General features: G+C 56.0%; 1 protein-coding gene across 8 annotated transcripts in view; it reads right to left on the bottom strand.

Annotated features, from left to right (window-relative positions):
• The window catches only part of FBXL18 (F-box and leucine rich repeat protein 18), a 67,357-nt gene extending 48,501 nt beyond the window's left edge, over positions 1-18,856 (bottom strand). The window contains exons 1-5 of one of the 8 annotated variants that reach the window (XR_010412045.1): positions 18,691-18,855; positions 10,142-10,357; positions 5,950-7,493; positions 2,884-3,131; positions 1,292-1,462 (exon numbers count right to left, since the gene is read on the bottom strand). Coding sequence is in view for 5 of the 8 variants with exons in the window: in XM_054507710.2 (XP_054363685.1) it covers positions 5,950-7,493; positions 10,142-10,357; positions 18,691-18,708 (1,778 nt within the window). In the remaining 3 variants the exon portion in view is untranslated. Of the gene's footprint in view, positions 1-1,291; positions 1,463-2,883; positions 3,132-5,949; positions 7,494-7,683; positions 7,825-10,141; positions 10,358-15,910; positions 16,508-18,690 lie in introns of those variants that run through there. The other 7 variants (XR_010412046.1, XR_010412047.1, XM_054507710.2 and 4 more) reach the window with 7 other exon arrangements.
• Positions 18,857-20,475: the final 1,619 nt, after the last annotated feature.

Genomic DNA, 20,475 nt, shown 5'->3' with positions numbered 1-20,475 from the left:
AGGAAGCACGGGCCTGGGGCGCCCTGGTCACTAGATGGCGCTGTGGGTCCACGCTACCCGCCCCAGATCTCGGTTACAAACCCAGTAAGCAGTGTGTGAGTGCTGTGTTCACACACGCTTTTAAACAGCAGTTTTCAGCTAGCCGACCACTTCCAGGCTCTCCCACTCTGAAGGAAGCCGCCTGCAACAGGTGTTTGGGATGGGGGCAGGCCTGTCCACTCCACCAGCTGCCTGGACAGGCAGGGCCCACACGTCCAAACCTCCCTTCCGCTCCCAGCCCGGTGGGGCTGGGGATGACAAAAATGATCCGCCACAATCACCTTCGCCTTGGGGGGCCCGTGGTCCTGCTCCCTCGCAGCCAGGCCTCAACCTTCCAACCAGTGAGGATCTGGCCTCCGGAGCCCGCTCCCTGAGAGGCAGCCTGGTCTCCCCATGGCTCTGTGGACACAGGAAGGTGCTCAGGGAGCACCCCCATCTGCCCACCCACCTCCAGCGGGGCCGAGGCCTCTGGGGCAGACTTGGCACAGCCTCCGGGGCCTGGGTCCAAACCAGCCCTCTCACTTCCGCCCAGACGCTGCCCTGGTTCTGAGGTCATGAGCAGCCCAGGGTGACTCAAGGTAATGTTTTCCCCTCCCTCCCCTGTGAGGCAGGGCTTAATCAGTCTTGGGAAAGAAGGTGCCCTTCTCTGTGCAGGCTGTAACCCTCTCTCTGCCAAGGTGCGCCTCGGAACGACGTGTTCCTGCCCGACCTCCCCGCAGGAGCGGCCCTGGCTGCACGGATGCAGCTCCCGGCCAGGAGTCCCGGCGGGCACAAAGCTCAAATTGATGGGCCTCGCTGATGGGGACAGTGGTGGCCGCAGCTGGCCGGCCGGGGACCTCCCACTGGGAAGAGCAGGGGCTGCCCAGGGAGGCGGCCCCAGAAGCAGCGTGCCAGTCTCTCCCGGGCTCGGAGCAACATTTCTTCTCTGCGGCTCCTGCGCGCGGCAGGCGGGCAAGTACCACCTGCTCCTTTCACTCCAGCCTCCCTGGGCTCGGCTTGCCGCAGAAGGCAGAAATCCAGAGGAACGGGGCCATTTGGCCGCATTTTAGGAAGTGGTGTTTGTTCTGAACAGGCAGTCCCCAGCTCTGATCAGACATGGTTCTCAGCAGCCGGCGTGCACAGAGAGTCCATTATGAGCGGCAGTCAAGTTCTCGGGCTGACCTACAAAACCCATTTATCCCGGGTCCTGCGGGCCGCCCCAGCCACAAAACCCATCATGCATGCATGGCCCTGCTCCCAGGGAGGACCTCACCACAAGGATCACATTCCAGCCGGGGAAGCCACTCGGTGACCACCAAATGCTGCTGTGTCCCGCTCTTCGATGCTCCCCGGCGCCGGGAGGCAGGACGCGCGGCCAGGGGCCCACAGACCAGCTGTATCACCTAGGCAAGCTCCTCAGCCCTCTGGGCCTCACTTTCCTCATCTGCAAAATGGGACAACAGCTCTACTCCTGGGGTTGTTCAAAATGTTACAGGAGTCAAACCTGGACGCGCGGGAAAAGCACCCGGCAGCCGTGACAAGTCTGCCAGCAGAATGCGACCGCAGTCGGCACCCCCAGCCCTTCCCGTAGCTCCCGGGACACCTCCTGGCTCCGTCTGCCACCTCAGCCCTGCCCGCCCTCCCGCCGGCTCCTGCTCAGTCGGCTCTGCTGACTCCCTCCACCCCCTGACTCTTGCTGAGTGACCCCACGGCCTCACAGACTCCGGCGCGCACGCGCGCAGCCGAGCCACACAGCCTCCCCCTGTCCACTGATGGTGCCGCATCAGCGCAACTGCTCGGGCCAAATGCCTCTGCACCATCGGGACCCACCCTGACCCCCCCCCACCCGCCCCAGGGATCCGATCAACCAGCAAACTCCAATCTCTCCCTGAAGAGCCTCCTGCCCCGCCCATCTGTTTGGACACAGCAGGGTCACCTGCCCTTCTGCTCCCCTCCAGCTACACGGGCCCCTGGCTGCTCCTGAAACACCCGGCACAGCCCATCGCTGGGCCCTGGCACGGACTCGGCTCTGTCCAGCAAAACCTTCCGTGCAGACAGGAACGTTCCGCACATGTGCCCTGTCCACGGCAGCAGCCAAGAACGTGTGCGCTCGCCGAGCACCTGAAACGTGGCTCGTACCGCTGAGAAACTGCATGCCTGAGTCTATTTCATGTTAACTCGTTCAAACGTAAGTCGCCTGTGATTCACAGACACTGAATTCCGTGCCGCTCCGCCCGGCTGGAATGTTCCTCCCAGGTTGTACTTTGCTAACTCAACTTCGTGGAATCTTTTCTCAAATCTCACCTTCATGACGCTCACCACCGCCTGCCCTCCCTCATCCCTCAGCCCGCTCTGCTTCCTTCTCCCCAGCATCCCTTACTCTCTCATAAACCACATTCTTTCTTCCGTGCACTGTTGGCCCGCTCTCCTCACTGGAATGTCAGCTCCCCAGGGACAAGGATCTCTCTGCCCAGGACAGAACCCAGCATAACAGGTGTTCACATATTTGTTAGATGGAGAAAGAACCATCACGGGGACCGCAGGTGCCAAGCCCTGTTCCGTAGGCCTTACAGGTACAAATTCCTTTGGGCTTACCAGCCCCACTTCACAGGTGAAGGACCTGGGAGTGCCGGGGCGGGGGGGGGGGGGGGGGGGGGGGGGAGGGGAACCAGCTCAGACGCCACGCCCACTGCCCTCTGCCCGAGGTGGAGGGGCCAGCATCCCAGGGAGCCGGGAGCACCTGCTGTCTCCACGCGGTCCTACAGGCACCAGACACGGAACGCTCTGGAGTGAGGCAGGTGTTTGGGGGAGAGATTTCGACTACTCTGACTTGCTGAATTACATGACTGTGTTACTTTATTTTACCTTCATCAGTTTCCGTTTTTATCCAACACTCCCCGATGATGACCAAACGGTGTGACCACAGTCCAGTCAGAAAAGGTACAAGGCATGGGCGCCTGGGTGGCTCAGATGGTTAAGCGTCTGCCTTCGGCTCAGGTCATGATCCCAGGGTCCTGGGATCGAGTCCCGCATCGGGCTCCCTGCTTGGCAGGGAGCCTGCTTCTCCCTCTGCCTCTCTCTCTCTCTGTCTCTTATGAATAAATAAATAAAATCTTTAAAAAAAAAAAAAAAAAGAAAAGGTACAAGGCTTAATGGGCTGGCAAGAAGGCAAAAAAAAAAAACTGATGGCAAAGATGAGAGATGAGAGATCCAAAAATACTTTGACTCCGAATTTGGTGATATTCGACCTCAAATGCTCACTCAGCCTCCCCTCATTAAGGAACATTCAATTCCTAATCACAGACTCCCGTAGGTTAGCAGGGTCGCAGACCTGCAGAGTCTTCTGTTTGTTAAATGTAGGGATCCGGGGCGCCTGGGTGGCTCAGTTGGTTAAGCAACTGCCTTCGGCTCAGGTCATGATCCTGGAGTCCCGGGATCGAGTCCCACATCGGGCTCCCTGCTCAGCGGGGGGTCTGCTTCCCCCTCTGCCCTCTTCCCTCTTCCCTCTTGTGCTCTCTGTCTCTCATTCTCTCTCTAATAAATAAATAAAATCTTAAAAAAAAAAATGTAGGGATCTGTTCGCACCTTCCAGTGACATGTGGCCTCCTGACCATGCACTTACCACCACTTCTTCCAGAAAGGCCAGTGACATGATAGCAAAGGCACAGGAAGAAGCAAGGAGGGACAAGGTGCTGGACAGAAAGAACCAGTGAACAGAGAGGTCGCGGATTCCTGGTGTCACAAACAAACAGGTAAGAAGGCAAGCGTGGGCACCTCAGAAGTCGAAAAGGCCCATCCCGTGCAGGGGGTGGTGGAGGGGGCTGGCTGCTGCGGTCAGGGCCTCTCCTCCACCCCACCCCAGCAGAAGTGCCCAAGCCGGAGAAAGTAACACAGAGGACTCGATGAGGGCCATGAGGCAGAGGTGGGCAGGAAAAGGAACATGGCGGAGGGGGGGCGTCAAGAAGCAAAGAGCAGGCCTGCAGTCCTCACTCCCGCGAGCCCTGGGAAGCCAGTGGCCAGGAGTGCCGGGCCCACCTGGAGCAGGACAGAGGGTCCCAAAGGCCCTGCAACGGGAACAGCAACTCTGCCCATCGCACGCCCTTAACCCTCTCGCGACCTCCTGTATGACCTCTGGGCAAGCTCCGGAAGCGTCTGGGGAGGCACAGCCAGAGCCCAGCACCCGCAGCTCTGCACGTGGCTACAGGGTCTCACAGACACTGGACAATAAAACTCGAATGAAGTTAACCTTGGCTCAAAGCAGGTTCTCAAAGCAAATGTAACTGGAACACGCAGGACACGGCATAAACAACTCCCAAATACGGGGCTCTGAGGACACTCGGGCTGAGGACCCAAGCTGCGAATCCAGGGCGCGTGAATCCAACATGGCAGGAAAACACCTGCTCTGCCGCGTGGAAGGCTGGGGTTGGGCCCTGGGCCTCTCAGCCCCCGATGAGCAAGGCCTCAGGGAGCCTCAGTGTCCATACTGCGCTTGGAGGGGAAGCGGAGGCAGTCTGCGGCGGAGCTGTGCAAGGCTCCGGGGTGTGAGCCACGAAGCCCCTGCTAGCTCCAATGCAAATCTGGCCCATTTCTTGTCACATGACACCTTCTGAGGGGAGCGTGGAGGTCGGCAAAGGACACAGAGTCTCCATTTTGCACGGCTCCGGGGCCAAGGTCAAGCTCTGGAGTGAGACTGAGCTGGGTGAACCTCAACTCCTCCCTCAAGCTTCCACCGGCTCGTCTGTGAAATGGGAACAACGGAGGGCTGTCCCGGGGATTAAACCAGACGGTGCCCAGAAGTCCCTGGCTGAGCACCTGACCTCACCAAAGGCACAAAGTGCGCACGGACCGTCGAGCGGACAATGACACACTCGTCTCAGGGCCCCTGGCGCCGCCCCCACCCAGCCGTCCACCCCTCAGCTCCAGCCTGACTGAGAGATCAGCTAACAGATCCACACTCCGCCGCCACTTCCTCCCCAACCTGAGGCGAGAGCTGGGGTCCGCTGCCGCCATACCTTTCCAGTAGTTTCTAGGAAACAGTGCAATTTTGCAAGATCAGATCTGTCAAGATTTTCAAACACGTCTCGAGTCAACAGAGGCTCTTCCCCTTTAAACGCTGGGTCCTCACGAGAGCCCCCCTCACTCCACAGCTCGATTCGGTAGAGTCCACTCCGCGTCTGGGCCCCTGTGACAAGGGCCTGGTGGGTTCTGCCCTCACTCTCTCCGACCAGCCTGCCTCCTGCCCCAGGCCACCGTCATCTCCCAACCACGTGCGGCCCCCGCTTCGGCGGCCCTCTCCAGCTCCTCCATCCCAGCCCCTCCTGGGGGGGCCTCTCCCAACCAGAAATCGGCCCGCCCCCCTGCACCAGCTGAAGTCCTTTCACCTCACCTGGTTCCCCACCCCACCTCGCCTGTGCTTCGGGACACATGCGTTTTTGCAAGACCGCGGGGGCTGCAGCACATGCTGCCTGCTTTCCCAGCAAGCCTCGGCCTCGAGTCTCCCAGCTCACAGACTCGTAGCTCCGACAATGCACAAAGTCAGACAGAAAGCCCCGAGTTCAGCTCCCGGCTGCCCCGCTTACCAGCTGTTGCATGGGAGCAAAAATAGCCACCTCGCGGGGCTGTCAGGAGGACGGAGCAAGACCACGCGCAGTAGCATCTTCGAGCGCATCCCTGCCTCCCGCCTGCCTCCCTGGACTCCGCCCACTGCTGCCCCCCTGTCCGGTCACCGCCTGTGGGGCCCCTGTTGGCCCCGCCCAGACTCTCAGCCACTGGAGGCCAGCCCGCCCCTCGTTCAGCCCATCTCGGCAGACGGGCAGTAGGTGCGCAAACATTTGCCGAATGAGAGGCCGTGCTACCCACGTCCCCCCCGCCGCCTTTCACGCCTCCAAGGGGCCCACCGAGGCCGCAGAGGAGCTGCCAGAGCCCCCTCACCTGAGGTCTTTCAGCCGCTTGCAGTGCTTCAGCATGTCCGAGAGGGCGGACATGTAGACCACCTTCCCCATCATGCCCAGGTTGGCCAGGGAGAGCGACTGCAGCTGCTGGCACTGCAGGCCGATGCTGACCAGCCCGGAGCCCGTCAGGATGCTGGGCAGCTGGGCCAGCGTCAGGTGCCTCAGGAACGCCAGCTGCCCGATGGCGGCCACCTCTGAGTCCCCGACGTTCTGCGCCCGGCTGCAGGGTGGGAGGGAGTTGCGGATGGCGGGCTCGTTGCGCGGCATGGCGGAGGAGAAGTTGGACCCGATCAGCTCGAGGCGCTCCAGAAAGGGCACGTCCTTCAGCAGAGACCAGAACACGGAGGAAGGCTGAGGGCCCGCCTGCCCCGAGAACGGGTTGGGGCAGGACTGCACGCCGATGCGCACCTTCTTGCCGAAGCCGCGGGGCACGGCGTGCATGGCGGGCTGGGCGGGCGCGCGGTCGGCCCGTGGCGCCGAGTCGGCCACGGAGCAGACGGGCAGGGACAGGGAGCGCAGGTGGCGCAGCCGGGCCAGCAGCTGGCAGAGGTGGCGGCCCGGGCCCTCGGAGCTGTGGTGGTGGGCGGCCGAGAGGTTGAGGTGGCGCAGGTTACGGCAGGATGCCACCAGCGTCTCCAGGATGCCGCTGTCGATATCGTCCTCCGCCTTGCGGAGCAGGGAGTCCGGGGACAGGCAGTGGACACAGCCGCTGAGGTTCAGGCTCGCCAGGCTGCGGAGCTCCTTCCCGCCGTTGATGACCCGCTGGATCAGGTGGCCGCCGGACAGCGTGCAGCGGCTGAAGCTGAAGTAAAACGGGTTGTTGAACTTCATGTGCTGGAGCAGGGACGAGCCGTTGAGCCAGGACTTGGGCAGCTGCAGGGCGTCCAGCGCGACGTTGCGGGCCATGGAATCCAGGAGGTTCTTGGTGGCCCCGCTCTCGGCGAAGCTGCCAGGCACAGAGATGAGGAAGGCGTGGAGGTTCTCGGGCGTGCGGTCGCTGAGCACGGCCAGGTAGAGCCGCACCACCTCCTGATTGATGTAGCCCGGGGCCAGGCGCGCATAGAAGACCCGCAGGTTCTGGTAGTGGGGCACGTTGCTCTGGCCCACCATCAGCTGGCCCGAGAGGATGGCGCCCTCGCGCGTGCGGTCCAGGATCTCGAAGTAGAGCAGCAGCTTCTCCAGGCTGGTGCAGCAGGGCACGACGCCATAGGAGGGCGTGTACAGCGTCTGCTTGAGCTCCCGCACGCGGCTCAGCGTGGCCTTGCACTCGCCGCTCAGCTGGCCGGCATCGAAGCCGGGGCTCACGTCGATGGCCAAGGAGCGCAGGTGCTGCAGGGCCGAGAGCATCTTGGAGAGGCGCAGGGAGGTCAGGTGGCAGCCCGAGAGGTTCACCTTGACCAGGCTGCGGCAGCGGGCCACGTGCTCGATAGTGGCACCCGACAACCAGTAGCAGCCGGCCATGTTGAGCTGCTGGATCTCCCGGCCGATCTCCTTCACCAGCTGCTTCACTTTGTCCTCGCTCGCCTGCAGGAGAGGCCGGGAATGGGGGGCGGGGTGGTCAAGGAAGGAAAGGGGCTGAAGACACCCAGGCGACTCCTTCGCCTTTACCCCTCAGGTCGCGCCCTCCCCCACGACACTCAGGGCCTCACCAGTCCAGCGGAGGGGAGACACTGGAGGGGAGAGCTGGCCCCTCCTCCCCCTCCCACACGCTCACCTACCACAGGCCAACGGTCAAGAGGCCCCAGTTAGGCGGGAATGTAAAAACGGTGCAGCTGGTGTGGAAAAGTGTGCTGGTTCCTCAAAAAGCTAAACACGGAGTGACCATGTGACCCGGCAATTCCCCTGCTAGGCGTGCGCCTGAGGGAACGGGAAAAACAGGGACTCACTCCCCGCTCCCCAATGTTCACAGCAGCACTAGTCCCAGGAGACGGAAACAACCCAACGCCCACCGACAGACAGAACCAACATGGTCTGCACATACAAGGAAAGACTATGTAGCCACGGAAAGGAGCAAAGCTCTGACACACGCCACAACGTGGGTGAACCTTGAGGACGTCACCCAAGGGAAAAGAAGCCAGTCCTAAAAGATCCCATGTTGTGTGATTCCACTTACACGAATTACCCAGAAGAGGCGAATTCACTAGCAGAAAGCAGAACAGAGGTTACCAGGAGCTGGGGGGAGGTGAATAGGGAGTCACTGCTCACAGGATCCAGAGTTTCTGTTCGGGGTGATGGCAAAGCTCTGGCACATCACCACAAATGGATGCACCGCGTAACATACAGCAACACGCACTTAAAAACAGCCAGGATGGTACATGTTATGTTGACTTGGGATTTTCCGAATCACACGATGGAATCATGCCCTGAAAACTTGATCCTTTACATCATCTGCATTTTCACATCTTAAGTATTCCTCCAACACCTACCGTGGACTGCTCAGGTGAGCCACGGTACGTCTAGTGAGGGAACCCGGGGGCCAACAGCAGGACGTCCTGGCCGCTGCCAAGGAGGCCTTCAGCAGCAACACTGCCTGGAGCGCCCGTGCGCATGGTGTGCGTGCATCCCGATCACTTCTCTCAGGTAGACTCGCGCAGGACACGAGCATCTCCAATGCTCCAGATACACGGTGCTGCGACATTGCGCTGGGGGCACCTGTCCCTCCCTCTCCAGGAAAGAACTCTCCCGGGCAGGAAGCCTGACCTTGGCTCTGGGGAGTCAGCTCAGCCTCCCCGCACACCCACACTCTCCCAGCAGAGAGGAGCACAGCATGCTCTCACAGAGAGAACCAAGCTCTGGAGGGGCCTCACTCGGGGTTCAAATGCATAGCTTCACAGCCAGTGACAACAGTTAGGAACCCCTCCCACAGTCTCCTAAAATTTGGGTTCCAGTCAAGACCTCTATTGTTATCTTTAAGATTGTGTCATCAACTGACTTTCAACAAAAGTTGCAAGGCAATCATAAAAAGGAATAAAACCTTGCCATTTGCAACAACATGGATGGAGCTAGAGAGCTTAATGTTAAGTGAAGTTAAGTCCAAGAAAGACAAATACTGTATGATTTCACTCATATGTGAATTTAAGAAACGAAAGAGCGAAGGGAAAAAGAGAGACAAATCAAGAAACAGACTTAACTACAGAGAACAAAGTGATGGTGACCAGAGGGGAGGCAGGGGGACTGAGGAGTGCACTTGTGGTGAGCACCAGGTGATGTACACCTGAAGCTAATATAGCACTGTATGTTAACTGTACTGGAATTAAAATGTAAAAACATAATTAAAAAACTTGCAAAGCACTTACTGAGGAAAGGACAACCGTGTCCATAAGTGATGTTGGAACAACTGAAGAGCCGTATGCAAAGAAAGGAACCCTTGATCCTTACCTCACACCACATATAGAGATTAACACAACAGGGATCGCACACTTACCGTAAGAGCTAAAGCTATAAAGCTTCTACGAGACAACGTAGCAGAAAATCTTCACAACCTCAGGTCTAACAGTTTTCTTCAACAGATTACAAAAAATATGAACTCGAAAAATATCAATAAATTGCACTTCAACTTAAACACTTATTCTCTTCAAAAGATACTGTTAAAAAAAAAAAACAAAAAACAGAAAGGCAAACCACGGACTCTGAGAGAAAATACTCACAATACGGGTATCTGAAAAAGGATCCAGAGTACAAGAGAACTCCCAGAAGTCTACAAGAAAAAGTCCTACACAGTGGCTTCTGGAAAGAGGATATAGGAACAGCCCAGCCCTGGATGGAAACAGCACTGTGGACACCCCAGCACCCTACCCAGGCCAGGTAAAAGCACAAGGCAACATCTGTCCCACCCATCAGAAGAACGGACACTTAGAAGCCCGGCCAGGAGGGCGCAAGGCAGCTGAAGGCCCACACGCAGCTGCTGGAGGGTAAGATGGTGCCTCCCCACACCACCGAGAAAGTTCCAGAACCCACTCCTGGGCATCTGCCGGATGCCCCCCGACTGGGTGGCCCGCTACCCACAACTCTCGGCCTCTAACTTTCATCACCTCATGTGTCTCAGAGGTTGAGCCAGTCAGGACTCTGAGCGCCGGCCCCTTTGTCACCAGCCACACGGCGCCCCACTGCCCAGCTATGCTAGTCCTCAGGTGGGCATGTGGGCTGTCCCACCCCTGCAACCCCTGCCTCACCTCATAGTCCTTCTGCAGCAGCACGGTGTGGGTGAGGCTCTTGTCCAGGCACAGCACCGCGAGCTTCCGGCAGGTGCGCCGGACGTTCAGAACCAGGTCTGTGCTGGGGACGTGGCTCAGGATGTGCAGCAGGATCTCATCCGAGAAGCCGAGAAGGTGGGCGCCCACCACCATGGCGGCTGCTGCAGGGGGCATGTCGTCATCGTTGGATGTGTCCTGAAAATAAGGGCAACACTGAATTCCCATGGGATCCCCAAGGGTGGCCTTCATCCTGGCCTCCTCAACCAAGGACAGGTGCCAAGAGCAGCCCTCGCCATAGTCTGTGGGAAAGAAGGTGCTTTTACCAAAAATCTTAACTGCAGAGCAAGAAGCCATGATACTCTTCAAAAGCCCCGTTTATTTTTTTTATTTTCATTTTTTTTAAAGATTTTATTTATTTATTTGAGACAGAGAGAATGAGAGAGAGAGAGAGCACATGAGAGGGGGGAGGGTCAGAGGGAGAAGCAGGCTCCCCGCCGAGCAGGGAGCCCGATGCGGGACTCGATCCAGGGACTCCAGGATCATGACCTGAGCCGAAGGCAGTCGCTTAACCAACTGAGCCACCCAGGCGCCCCAAAAGCCCCTTTTAGATCTGCACACTAGGATCTCTCGCCAAAAGTAAGAGATTCAAAATGAAACTTCAATTCTTTTCCAAATTTAAGGGATTTTTTCCTACTAAAGGTCTGCTATCAAGTCTGGCATGTTTCAGACTCAACTTAGGACCACTGGCCAGGGCTGTCCGCTTGTGAAAGCTGCTATTCTCCCGCTGTCCCAACGTCATACTGGATTCTTAAAACACTTGGGTGGGAGAATTCTATCAAGAAACAGTAAGAACTGGGGCTAACAACAGTGACTTTACCTCTCGGGGTTGCTGTGATGGATATCAAGCCCTCAGCCAGTGGCCGGGGGCAGCTAGTCCCAGCACTGGCATTAAGGGCAAGAAAAGCCAGAAGAATGAAACTATCAAGTCCTTATGAATAAGAAACAGCACCTAGGGGCACCTGGGTGGCTCAGTCGTCGGGCGTCTGCCTTCGGCTCCGGTCATGATCCCGGGGTCCTGGGATCGAGCCCCGCATCGGGCTCCCTGCTCCGCGGGGGGCCTGCTTCTCCCTCTCCCGCTCCCCCTGCTTGTGTTCCCTCTGTCACTGTCTCTCTATCAAATAAATAAAATCTTTAAAAAAAAAAAAGAAAAGAAACAGCATCTACTCATGACATTAAGATCAGTACTACTTACTAGCTAACAGGGAGCCACCCTGCCTTATCACACTTTCTGGCTAGGAACTCGCGTTGTACCTCCCACAAGATGTCCACACATTTCAGTTTGTTCCAGCAGCTATCTGCAAAAGGTTTTCTTCCCTAACCTGGGCCTTCCGCCATTCCTGGTTGATGTGTACAACCGAGAGGGAGGGGGGTTCAACCCAGGTGGGTGGGACATGAAATCCCCAAATCAAGGACAAAGGAACTGCAGGCTCTCCGTGGTGGGGAGGGATCCCTGTATCTTCCCAGCACTCCCCAGGAGGGATCCAGGCCCCCCCAAACCGTCCTCACTGAGGGGGTGCCTGTATGACTGCTCCCAGGAGAGAGCACCCAGGATTATTTCCCCTGCCGTTTCCAGAGATTCTGTCTGCAAGCCCTCCTCCTCCGGCCTGACTTTCCTTCTGCACATATTTGCAGGGATGGAAGCGCCGAGGCCTGGAAAGCCCTGCTGCTGCCATGGCAACCATGAACCCCGGGGCGCGAGAGCCGGGCGCAAGCCCCACGCAGCCTCCAGGGGTTTCCCGGGCACTCGGACTGTGGCGCCCCTCTACTCGGTCCTGACAAGCTCCACGGCCTGCCAAGCCCTCCCCAGGCCTGGGAAAGGGCCTCAACAAATATTTCCCACCTGGTTAACAGCATTGGTCCTTTCCACGTTCCCTCCTCCGTAAGAGGCAGCAGCCAGATGTGCCCTCACTGCTCCCCTTTCCATCTGAGGTGCCTTCAATCCTGTCTCGTTACTCCCAAGGTCTGCAAGGGCACCCAAGTCCAAGGGGCTAGTGTTCTCAACCATTAGTGACTTTACTTAGCTCAGTGCTTCCCAGAGCCAGTCGTGGGGATCAGGTTCCCAGACCCTACCCCAGACCTAGGGACTCGGTCTGCAGGGAGAGGCTCAAACCAGAGGGATCCTTATCAGGCAAGGTTGGCAACAGGGCTCTGGCAGGGAGAGGGCCTAGGGGCAAGAGCGAGGAATGGCTTGAATCCGCTGAGCAGCCTGAGACAAACCTCTCCTCATCCCCCTATGTGCAGATTTATCAAAGTAAGAATGCCTTCTGGGAGCAATGAGAACACAGGGCAAAACAGTGTAAGAAGCTCCAGCATCATATAATGTCCACACTATACTACTAATACTGAATTTCTCTTAAAACCACCCAGAAGTTACAGAGGCACCTGGCTGGCTCAGACAGTAGAGCATGTGACTCCTGATCTCAGGGCTGTGAGTTTGAGCTCCACATTGGGCATGGAGCTCACATTTAAAAAAAAAAAAAAAAAAAGATACCATTAAAACCACCTAGAAGTGGGCGCCTGGGTGGCTCAGTTGGTTAAGCGACTGCCTTCGGCTCAGGTCACGATCCTGGAGTCCCGGGATCAAGTCCCGCATCGGGCTCCCTGCTCAGCGGGGAGTCTGCTTCTCCCTCTGACCCTCCCCCCTCTCATGCTCTCTCTCTCTATCTCATTCTCTCTCTCAAATAAATAAATAAAATCTTAAAAAAAAAAAAAAACCACCTAGAAGTTACATTAAGAAGAAAGAAAAAAAAAAAGGCAGGAACTCAGTTCCAGCCCCCTCTGTCCAGTCTCAGCACACCCCACAAGATGACTTTCCCCACATGCTCCTAAATGCTGCCCTGAGGCCAGACCCCTGCAGGCACTTGGGAGCAGCTGGGTCCCCCTGGTCTCCAAAGGCCGATCCTGGGAGGTGGCTGCCGGGTTTGCAATAGTCAAGTCTCTTGCCTGGAACCCAGACTTTCCAAGCCAACGTCCTGTGGTTTCTAAGTCCACACACACACCTTTTCCCTAGGAAAGGCAGAAGCTCCGCAGAGGCCAACAGCAAACAAGGAGTGCTCCCTGGGAAAGGAGTGAAACAAAACTGTGGCCCGGAGAATTCCCACCTCCACACACACCCGTATATGGCATCTGCTTCCCTCCGCCTCTCAGAACGATGTGTTCTCAGCCTCGGGGGAACTAAGGCAGACCCATTCTCCATCTCAAAACCGTTAGGTAAGGGGCGCCTGGCTGACTCAGTCAGTAGAGCAGGTGACTATCGATCTTGGGGTCGTGAGTTCAAGCCCCACAGTGGGCGGAGAGCTTACTTAAAAAAAAATAAAAGGGTAAGGAGCCTGACATCAGACTCAGGCTGGGCCTGATCAGCTGAAACTGCCCTTCCCTCCACAAGAAAAGGGCTGCTGGGGCTTCCTGTCAGGTCCTGGACAGGCATCCCATGTGGTCTGCGGAAAATCAATCCAGGGATGAGGACAGATGGGGGTCTCTCAGGTGCATCTGGGAACCATATGGCTAGAACCAGATGATGACCGCTTATAGGTGGTTTGAAGTGTAAGGGTTAAAAAGAGTTTAATGCACTTCTCAGAATGTAACATTTCACAATTTTTTTTAAGAATTGAAGCAAAAAAAAAAAAGAAAGGAAGAAAAAGAAAAGAAAAATTAAGTACTGAAACTTCAGTACCTGCCCAAAAAACATCCCCCCTCCCAGATGTTTACCAGTCAGGTACCCAAAGAAATCACAGGATTCACAAACCAATTGATGAGATGTCTGGACTGATGTAAATAAGCCAAAGGGAGAGACAGAGATGAAACGAGATTGGTCACGTGTTAACTAGGAAACAGGGCATTGGGCGGGGGGTAGCGCCTGGCTGGCTCAGTCAGTGGAGCATGTTGATGTCAGGGTTCTAAGTTCAAGCCCCACGTTTGGCATAAAGCTTACTTAAAAAAACATAAAAGAATAAACACTAAATGGAAAAAAAAATTCTTTAAATAATGGGGCAGAGGCGCCTGGGTGGCTCAGTTGGTTGAGCGGCTGCCTTCGGCTCAGGTCATGATCCTGGGGTCCTGGGATCGGGCCCCGCGTCTGGCTCCCTGCTCGGCAGAGAGCCTGCCTCTCCCTCTCCCTCTGCCTGCCACTCTGCCTATTTGTGTTCTCTCTTTCTCTGTCAAATAAATAAATAAAATCTTTAATAAATAAATAAATAACGGGGCAGTGGGTACAACAGAAAGACTCATCACAGTGCACCGTCACGATGTGAAATTGTTATATATAGCATATTTTGCATTATAAAAACTGTTAAATCACAGGGTCAGTCGGAAGAGGTGCACGATTGTATGGGTTTCCACTCTACACTCTGTCCCGCTTCCTAGGTCTCTGCTTCTCTAGTTGGCAATTTCTGGAATGTGCCCTGCGCCATGCCTCCAAGCTTTCCCATAAGCTGTTCCCTCCACTAGACATGCCACCACACAGGAAAACTGCTACTTTCAGAACTTGGGCTCAAAGCCTCAAACACAGTGAAGCCCTCCCAGCACCAGCCAGACGGGTCCTGCCCCTCCCCTGCGGTACCAGGGATCCTCCTCTCCTTCCAGCCTCATCTGATGAATTGCCCCGGTTTGCCGGCTTGCTTATCTCCTCACTAGGCCAAGAACGGCTCCGGAACAGGGATCTATTTTTCATTTCCAAGAGAAAGCAGCACAGAACCAGGTGAGTCAACAGATCACCACTTCAGAATCATTTGAAGGATTACAAGAAATGTAGACCCCTACTCCCAGAAACTCTGGGAGTAATCTGGGACTCTACATTTTAAAGCTGGTAATGACTTTCAAAATCAGACCACCTCATTCTGGAATCCTATAGTGGGGAGAGTTGCACAACCTTGTGAATATATTTTTTTAAAACTGCTTTGGGGATGGGGCGCCTGGGTGGCTCAGTCCTTAAGCGTCTGCCTTCGGCTCAGGTCATGATCCCAGAGTCCTGGGATCGAGCCCCGCATCGGGCTCCCTGCTGGGCGGGGAGCCTGCTTCTCCCTCTCCCACTCCCCCTGCTTGTGTTCTCTCTCTGGCTGTCTCTCTCTGTCAAATAAATAAATAAAATCTTTAAAAAAAACAAACAAACTGCTTTGGGGCGCCTGGCTGGCCATTCGATGGAGCATGCAACTCTAGATCTCAGGGTTGTGAGTTCAAGCCCCATGTTAGGCATAAAGCTTATTTTAAACACACACACACTTTAAAACTGTGAATTTTAGGGCGCCTGGGTGGCTCAGACGGCTAAGTGTCTGCCTTCGGCTCAGGTCATGATCTCAGGGTCCTGGGATCGAGTCCCACATTGGGCTCCAAGCTCCTTGGGAGCCTGCTTCTCCCTCTGCCTCTCTCTCTCTCTGTCTCTCATGAATAAATAAATAAATAAATAAATCTTAAAAAAAAAAAGAAAACTGTGAATTTTATGCTGTGCAAACTATGTATCAATAGGTAATAAATATGGGGCGCCTGGGTGGCTCAGTTGGTTAAGCGACTGCCTTCGGCTCAGGTCATGATCCTGGAGTCCCGGGATCGAGTCCCGCATCGGGCTCCCTGCTCGGCGGGGAGTCTGCTTCTCCCTCTGACCCTCCCCCCTCTCATGTGCTCTCTCTCATTCTCTCTCTCTCAAATAAATAAATAAATAAATCTTTAAAAAAAAAAAAGTAATAAATGGGGCACCTGGGGGGCTCAGTCGGTTAAGCGACTGCCTTCGGCTCAGGTCATGATCCTGGAGTCCCTGGATCGAGTCCCGCGTCGGGCTCCCTGCTCGGCGGGGAGTCTGCTTCTCCCTCTGACCCTCCTCCCTCTCATGCTCTCTGTCTCTCATTCTCTGTCTCAAATAAATAAAATCTTAAAAAAAAAAAAAAAAGGTAATAAATAGGGCGCCTGGGTGGCTCAGTTGGTTAAGCGACTGCCTTCGGCTCAGGTCATGATCCTGGAGTCCCGGGATCGAGTCCTGCATCGGGCTCCCTGCTCGGCGGGGAGTCTGCTTCTCCCTCTGACCCTCCCCCCTCTCATGTGCTCTCTCATTCTCTCTCTCTCAAATAAATAAATAAAATCTTTAAAAAAATAAAAATAGGGGTGCCTGGGTGGCTCAGTTGGTTGAGCGACTGCCTTCGGCTCAGGTCATGATCCTGGAGTCCCTGGATCTAGTCCCGCATTGAGTCCCGCATCGAGTCCCGCATCGGGCTCCCTGCTCGGCAAGGAGTCTGTTTCTCCCTCTGACCCTCCTCCCTCTCATGCTCTCTGTCTCTCATTCTCTCTCTCTCAAATAAATAAATAAATAAATCTTTAAAAAAAAAAAAGGTAATAAATAGGGCGCCTGGGGGGCTCAGTCGGTTAAGCGACTGCCTTCGGCTCAGGTCATGATCCTGGAGTCCCTGGATCGAGCCCCGCGTCGGGCTCCCTGCTCGGCGGGGAGTCTGCTTCTCCCTCTGACCCTCCTCCCTCTCATGCTCTCTGTCTCTCATTCTCTGTCTCAAATAAATAAAATCTTAAAAAAAAAAAAAAAAGGTAATAAATAGGGCGCCTGGGTGGCTCAGTTGGTTAAGCGACTGCCTTCGGCTCAGGTCATGATCCTGGAGTCCCGGGATCGAGTCCTGCATCGGGCTCCCTGCTCGGCGGGGAGTCTGCTTCTCCCTCTGACCCTCCCCCCTCTCATGTGCTCTCTCATTCTCTCTCTCTCAAATAAATAAATAAAATCTTTAAAAAAATAAAAATAGGGGTGCCTGGGTGGCTCAGTTGGTTGAGCGACTGCCTTCGGCTCAGGTCATGATCCTGGAGTCCCTGGATCTAGTCCCGCATTGAGTCCCGCATCGAGTCCCGCATCGGGCTCCCTGCTCGGCAAGGAGTCTGTTTCTCCCTCTGACCCTCCTCCCTCTCATGCTCTCTGTCTCTCATTCTCTCTCTCTCAAATAAATAAATAAATAAATCTTTAAAAAAAAAAAAAGGTAATAAATAGGGCGCCTGGGGGGCTCAGTCGGTTAAGCGACTGCCTTCGGCTCAGGTCATGATCCTGGAGTCCCTGGATCGAGCCCCGCGTCGGGCTCCCTGCTCGGCGGGGAGTCTGCTTCTCCCTCTGACCCTCCTCCCTCTCATGCTCTCTGTCTCTCATTCTCTCTCTCGCAAATAAATAAAATCTTAAAAAAAAAAAAAGGTAATAAATAGAACACCCCAGAGGGGACCCTGATCTCCACGTGCAGAGTAGAACGAGCCGTCCACGAAGTAACAAGAGGCTTCACTGGCCAGGTCATCGCACGTGCTTCAAGGAGCAGACGGCCCTTTGTGCTAGGGCCCCACGAAACCAAGGTCCAGCCCCCCAACTCCAGCCAGTACACACCACTACCTGGAATCTGCTAACACAGCCAGGCGACTCCATAACTATTCCTCAAAGAGCTGTGGCTTTCTGGCCCTTCAATCCCACCACCAGGCTGCAGGTGTATCCCACACCCTACCCCTCAATCGGGATGCCACCTCTAAGCCAAACTCACCTCAAAAGAAGAGGAACTGTCAGCAACCCCACCCCATCCGTTTCGAAGAAAACACCTGAACCTCTGACTCCTGTTCCCCAGAGCACAGGTAAGACCCTAAGGCAGTGCACTCAAAGGTCCAAGTCCCAGATGATAAACAGACACGCATGTGCCCACAAGTACACACACATAGGCAGGAAGCAACAGATGGAAAGACACTAGTCAGAGTCCAGATCCCCATACCCAGGTCTGCAGATAAAATACCTTACACCACATTACAGGGACTCAAACCCAGACCTGTGGAGCACTGGGGAAGGGAATTCCGGGGTAAGCCAGAAGTCTCCCAGGTAAAATGGCTTTCCCTCCATTACCCCCCCAAGCCACACAACAAGCAGGCGCAGAGAAAAGTGGGCTGAAACTGAGCATTCAGAGATAGAGGATGAGGTGCAGAGTGGACATGAAAGACGAACGTCTCACGGCTCCAAGGGCTGAGCTCAGGTACAGGGGCGTGGGAAAAGGGCCTGAGAGGACTCCAGGAGCATGGAAACTCTGGGGGCGCAGAGGCGGGGAAGAACTCTGGCGATCACGACTGCGGGGCTGGGAAAGGGATGGAAAACCCACGGGGAGAGAGCTTGTGCCTTCGCAACAGGGTGAGCACGGCCTGAGGGGCGGGACGAGGCAAGGATGGGGAAGGGGCAAGGTCGGGGTAGGGATGGGAAGGACCAGGCGAGGCCGAGGCCAGGGTCGGGGCAGGAAGGACCAAACGCGGCCGACGCCAGGGTTGGGGTGGAAAGGGCCAAGCGCGACCGGGGCAGGGGTCGAGGTCAGGGTGGGAAGCACAGAGCCGGGCCGTGGTCGGGACGGGAAGGATGGAGCGGGCCAGGGGGCTGGATGGAAAGGACGCAAGGGCGACCGAGGCGGGATGGGAAGGCCCGAGCGGAGCCAAGGCCGCGGGGCAGGAAGGAGAGCGGAGAGAGGCGCCGGCCGTACCTCTCCGGAGCTGGCCATGCCGAAGGCGGGCGGGGCCGCGGCCGCGGAAGCCGCAGCCCCAGGGCCTCCCCCTGGGCCGCCAGGGATGCTCAAAGCCGGCGCGTCCACGGCTCCACAGACACCCCGGCAGGGGGCGGGGCCTCCGGCCACTTCCGGCGCCTGGCGTACGCACTTCCGCTCGCCAGCCGGCGTGCCCTGCGCCGCCGCCATGTTGGGTGCGGCGCCGCTGCTGGGGCCCTGCTAGGGCGCGGGGTGAGCCCTGGAGGGCCCAGTCCGCCACAGCTGCGTCTCTGACCTGGGCTCCCCCTCCTCTGCTCCCTGCCCGCTCCTTTCCAGCCACACTGGTCTCCCCTTGCCGGCCTAGCACTCTCCTGCCTGCAGGCCTTGGCATTTGCGTCCCCGTGCCCGCAAATGTGCGAGAACCACGCGTCGACCACCCCGCAGCCAAGGGCATCACCTCCTCCCTGCCGTCCACACCCACCCCAAACTCACCCCTTATCTTGTATTTTTCTCCGTACCTCGATGCCCTGTCCGACCCACTGTGTCTTTTTCTTTTTTCTTTATGTCTTTTTTGTTCGTTTTGTTTTGTTCTCTCGCTGTCCTCAGCGGCAGGATTTTCAGGGAGCGAGGATGTTCCCTGACCGTCGTGGGCACTGAGTAAAGACGAACGTGTGGATGATGTGCCCTCACCCGTAACGCTTTGCGTGTAAAAACCATTCACGAATAAAAATCCGTGGGGAGGGCGCCTGGGTGGCTCAGTTGGTTAAGCGACTGCCTTCAGCTCAGGTCATGATCCCAGGGTCCAGGGATCGAGCCCCTCATCGGGCTCCCTGCTCTGCGGGGAGCCTGCTTCTCCCTCTCCCACTCCCCCTGCTTGTGTTCCCTCTCTCGCTGTGTCTCTCTCTGTCAAATAAATAAATAAAATCTTTAAAAAAAAAAAAAAAATCCGTGGGGAACACTCTGGGGTCAGCACGGATGCTGTCTCCCCAGTGACCCTGAGCATGTATGTGTTTCCTGCGATTGCTGGAACAAAGTGCCACAACCTGGGGCAGGGGGTCGGATCTTAAACCACAGAAATGCATTCTCTCGCAGTTGTGGAGGCCAGAAGTAGGAAATGAAGATGTCGACTGGGCCATGCTCCAACGGCTCTAAGGAAGCGTCCCTTCTTGCTCTTCCTGGCTCTGGGTGGTGGCCAGCAATCCTCGGAGTCCCTTGGCTTGCAGAGACATCACTCCCAAGTTCTGCCTCTGTCTTTGCAGGGCCATCTTCCTTTCTCTGTGTGTGTGTGTGTGTGTGCGCGCGTGCATGCATGTATCCTTTCTTATAAAGACACCAGTCGGGCGCCTGGGTGGCTCAGTCGTTGGGCATCTGCCTACGGCTCAGGTCATGATCCCGGAGTCCTGGGATCGAGCCCCACATCGGGCTCCCTGCTCAGCAGGAGGCCTGCTTCTCCCTCTCCCACTCCCCCTGCTTGTGTTCCCTCTCTCGCTGTGTCTCTCTCTGTCAAATAAATAAATAAAATCTTTAAAAAATGATAATAATAAAAATAAAAAATAAAGACACCAGTCATGTTGGATTTAGGATCCACTTTAATTCAGCATGACCTTATCTTAAATAGTGACATCCAAAGAGCTTGTTTCCAAATAAGGCCTCATTCTGAGGTTCTGGGCAGACGTAAATCTTTGGGGGACACCTATTCAACCTAGCACATCAGGTTTCATATACTCTCCCTGGGCCTCATTTACCTCCCACCTCATTGGGTTAAGCCTGTTAGTAAAACCAAGA

This window comes from Mirounga angustirostris, unplaced genomic scaffold (genome assembly GCF_029215605.1).
Source record: "Mirounga angustirostris isolate CCGP_5_RB_7025 unplaced genomic scaffold, mMirAng1.0.hap1 SCAF_5, whole genome shotgun sequence".
NCBI lineage: Eukaryota > Metazoa > Chordata > Mammalia > Carnivora > Phocidae > Mirounga > Mirounga angustirostris.
Note: the sequence above shows the minus strand (reverse complement) of the source record. Positions and strands in the feature narration are given on the sequence as shown.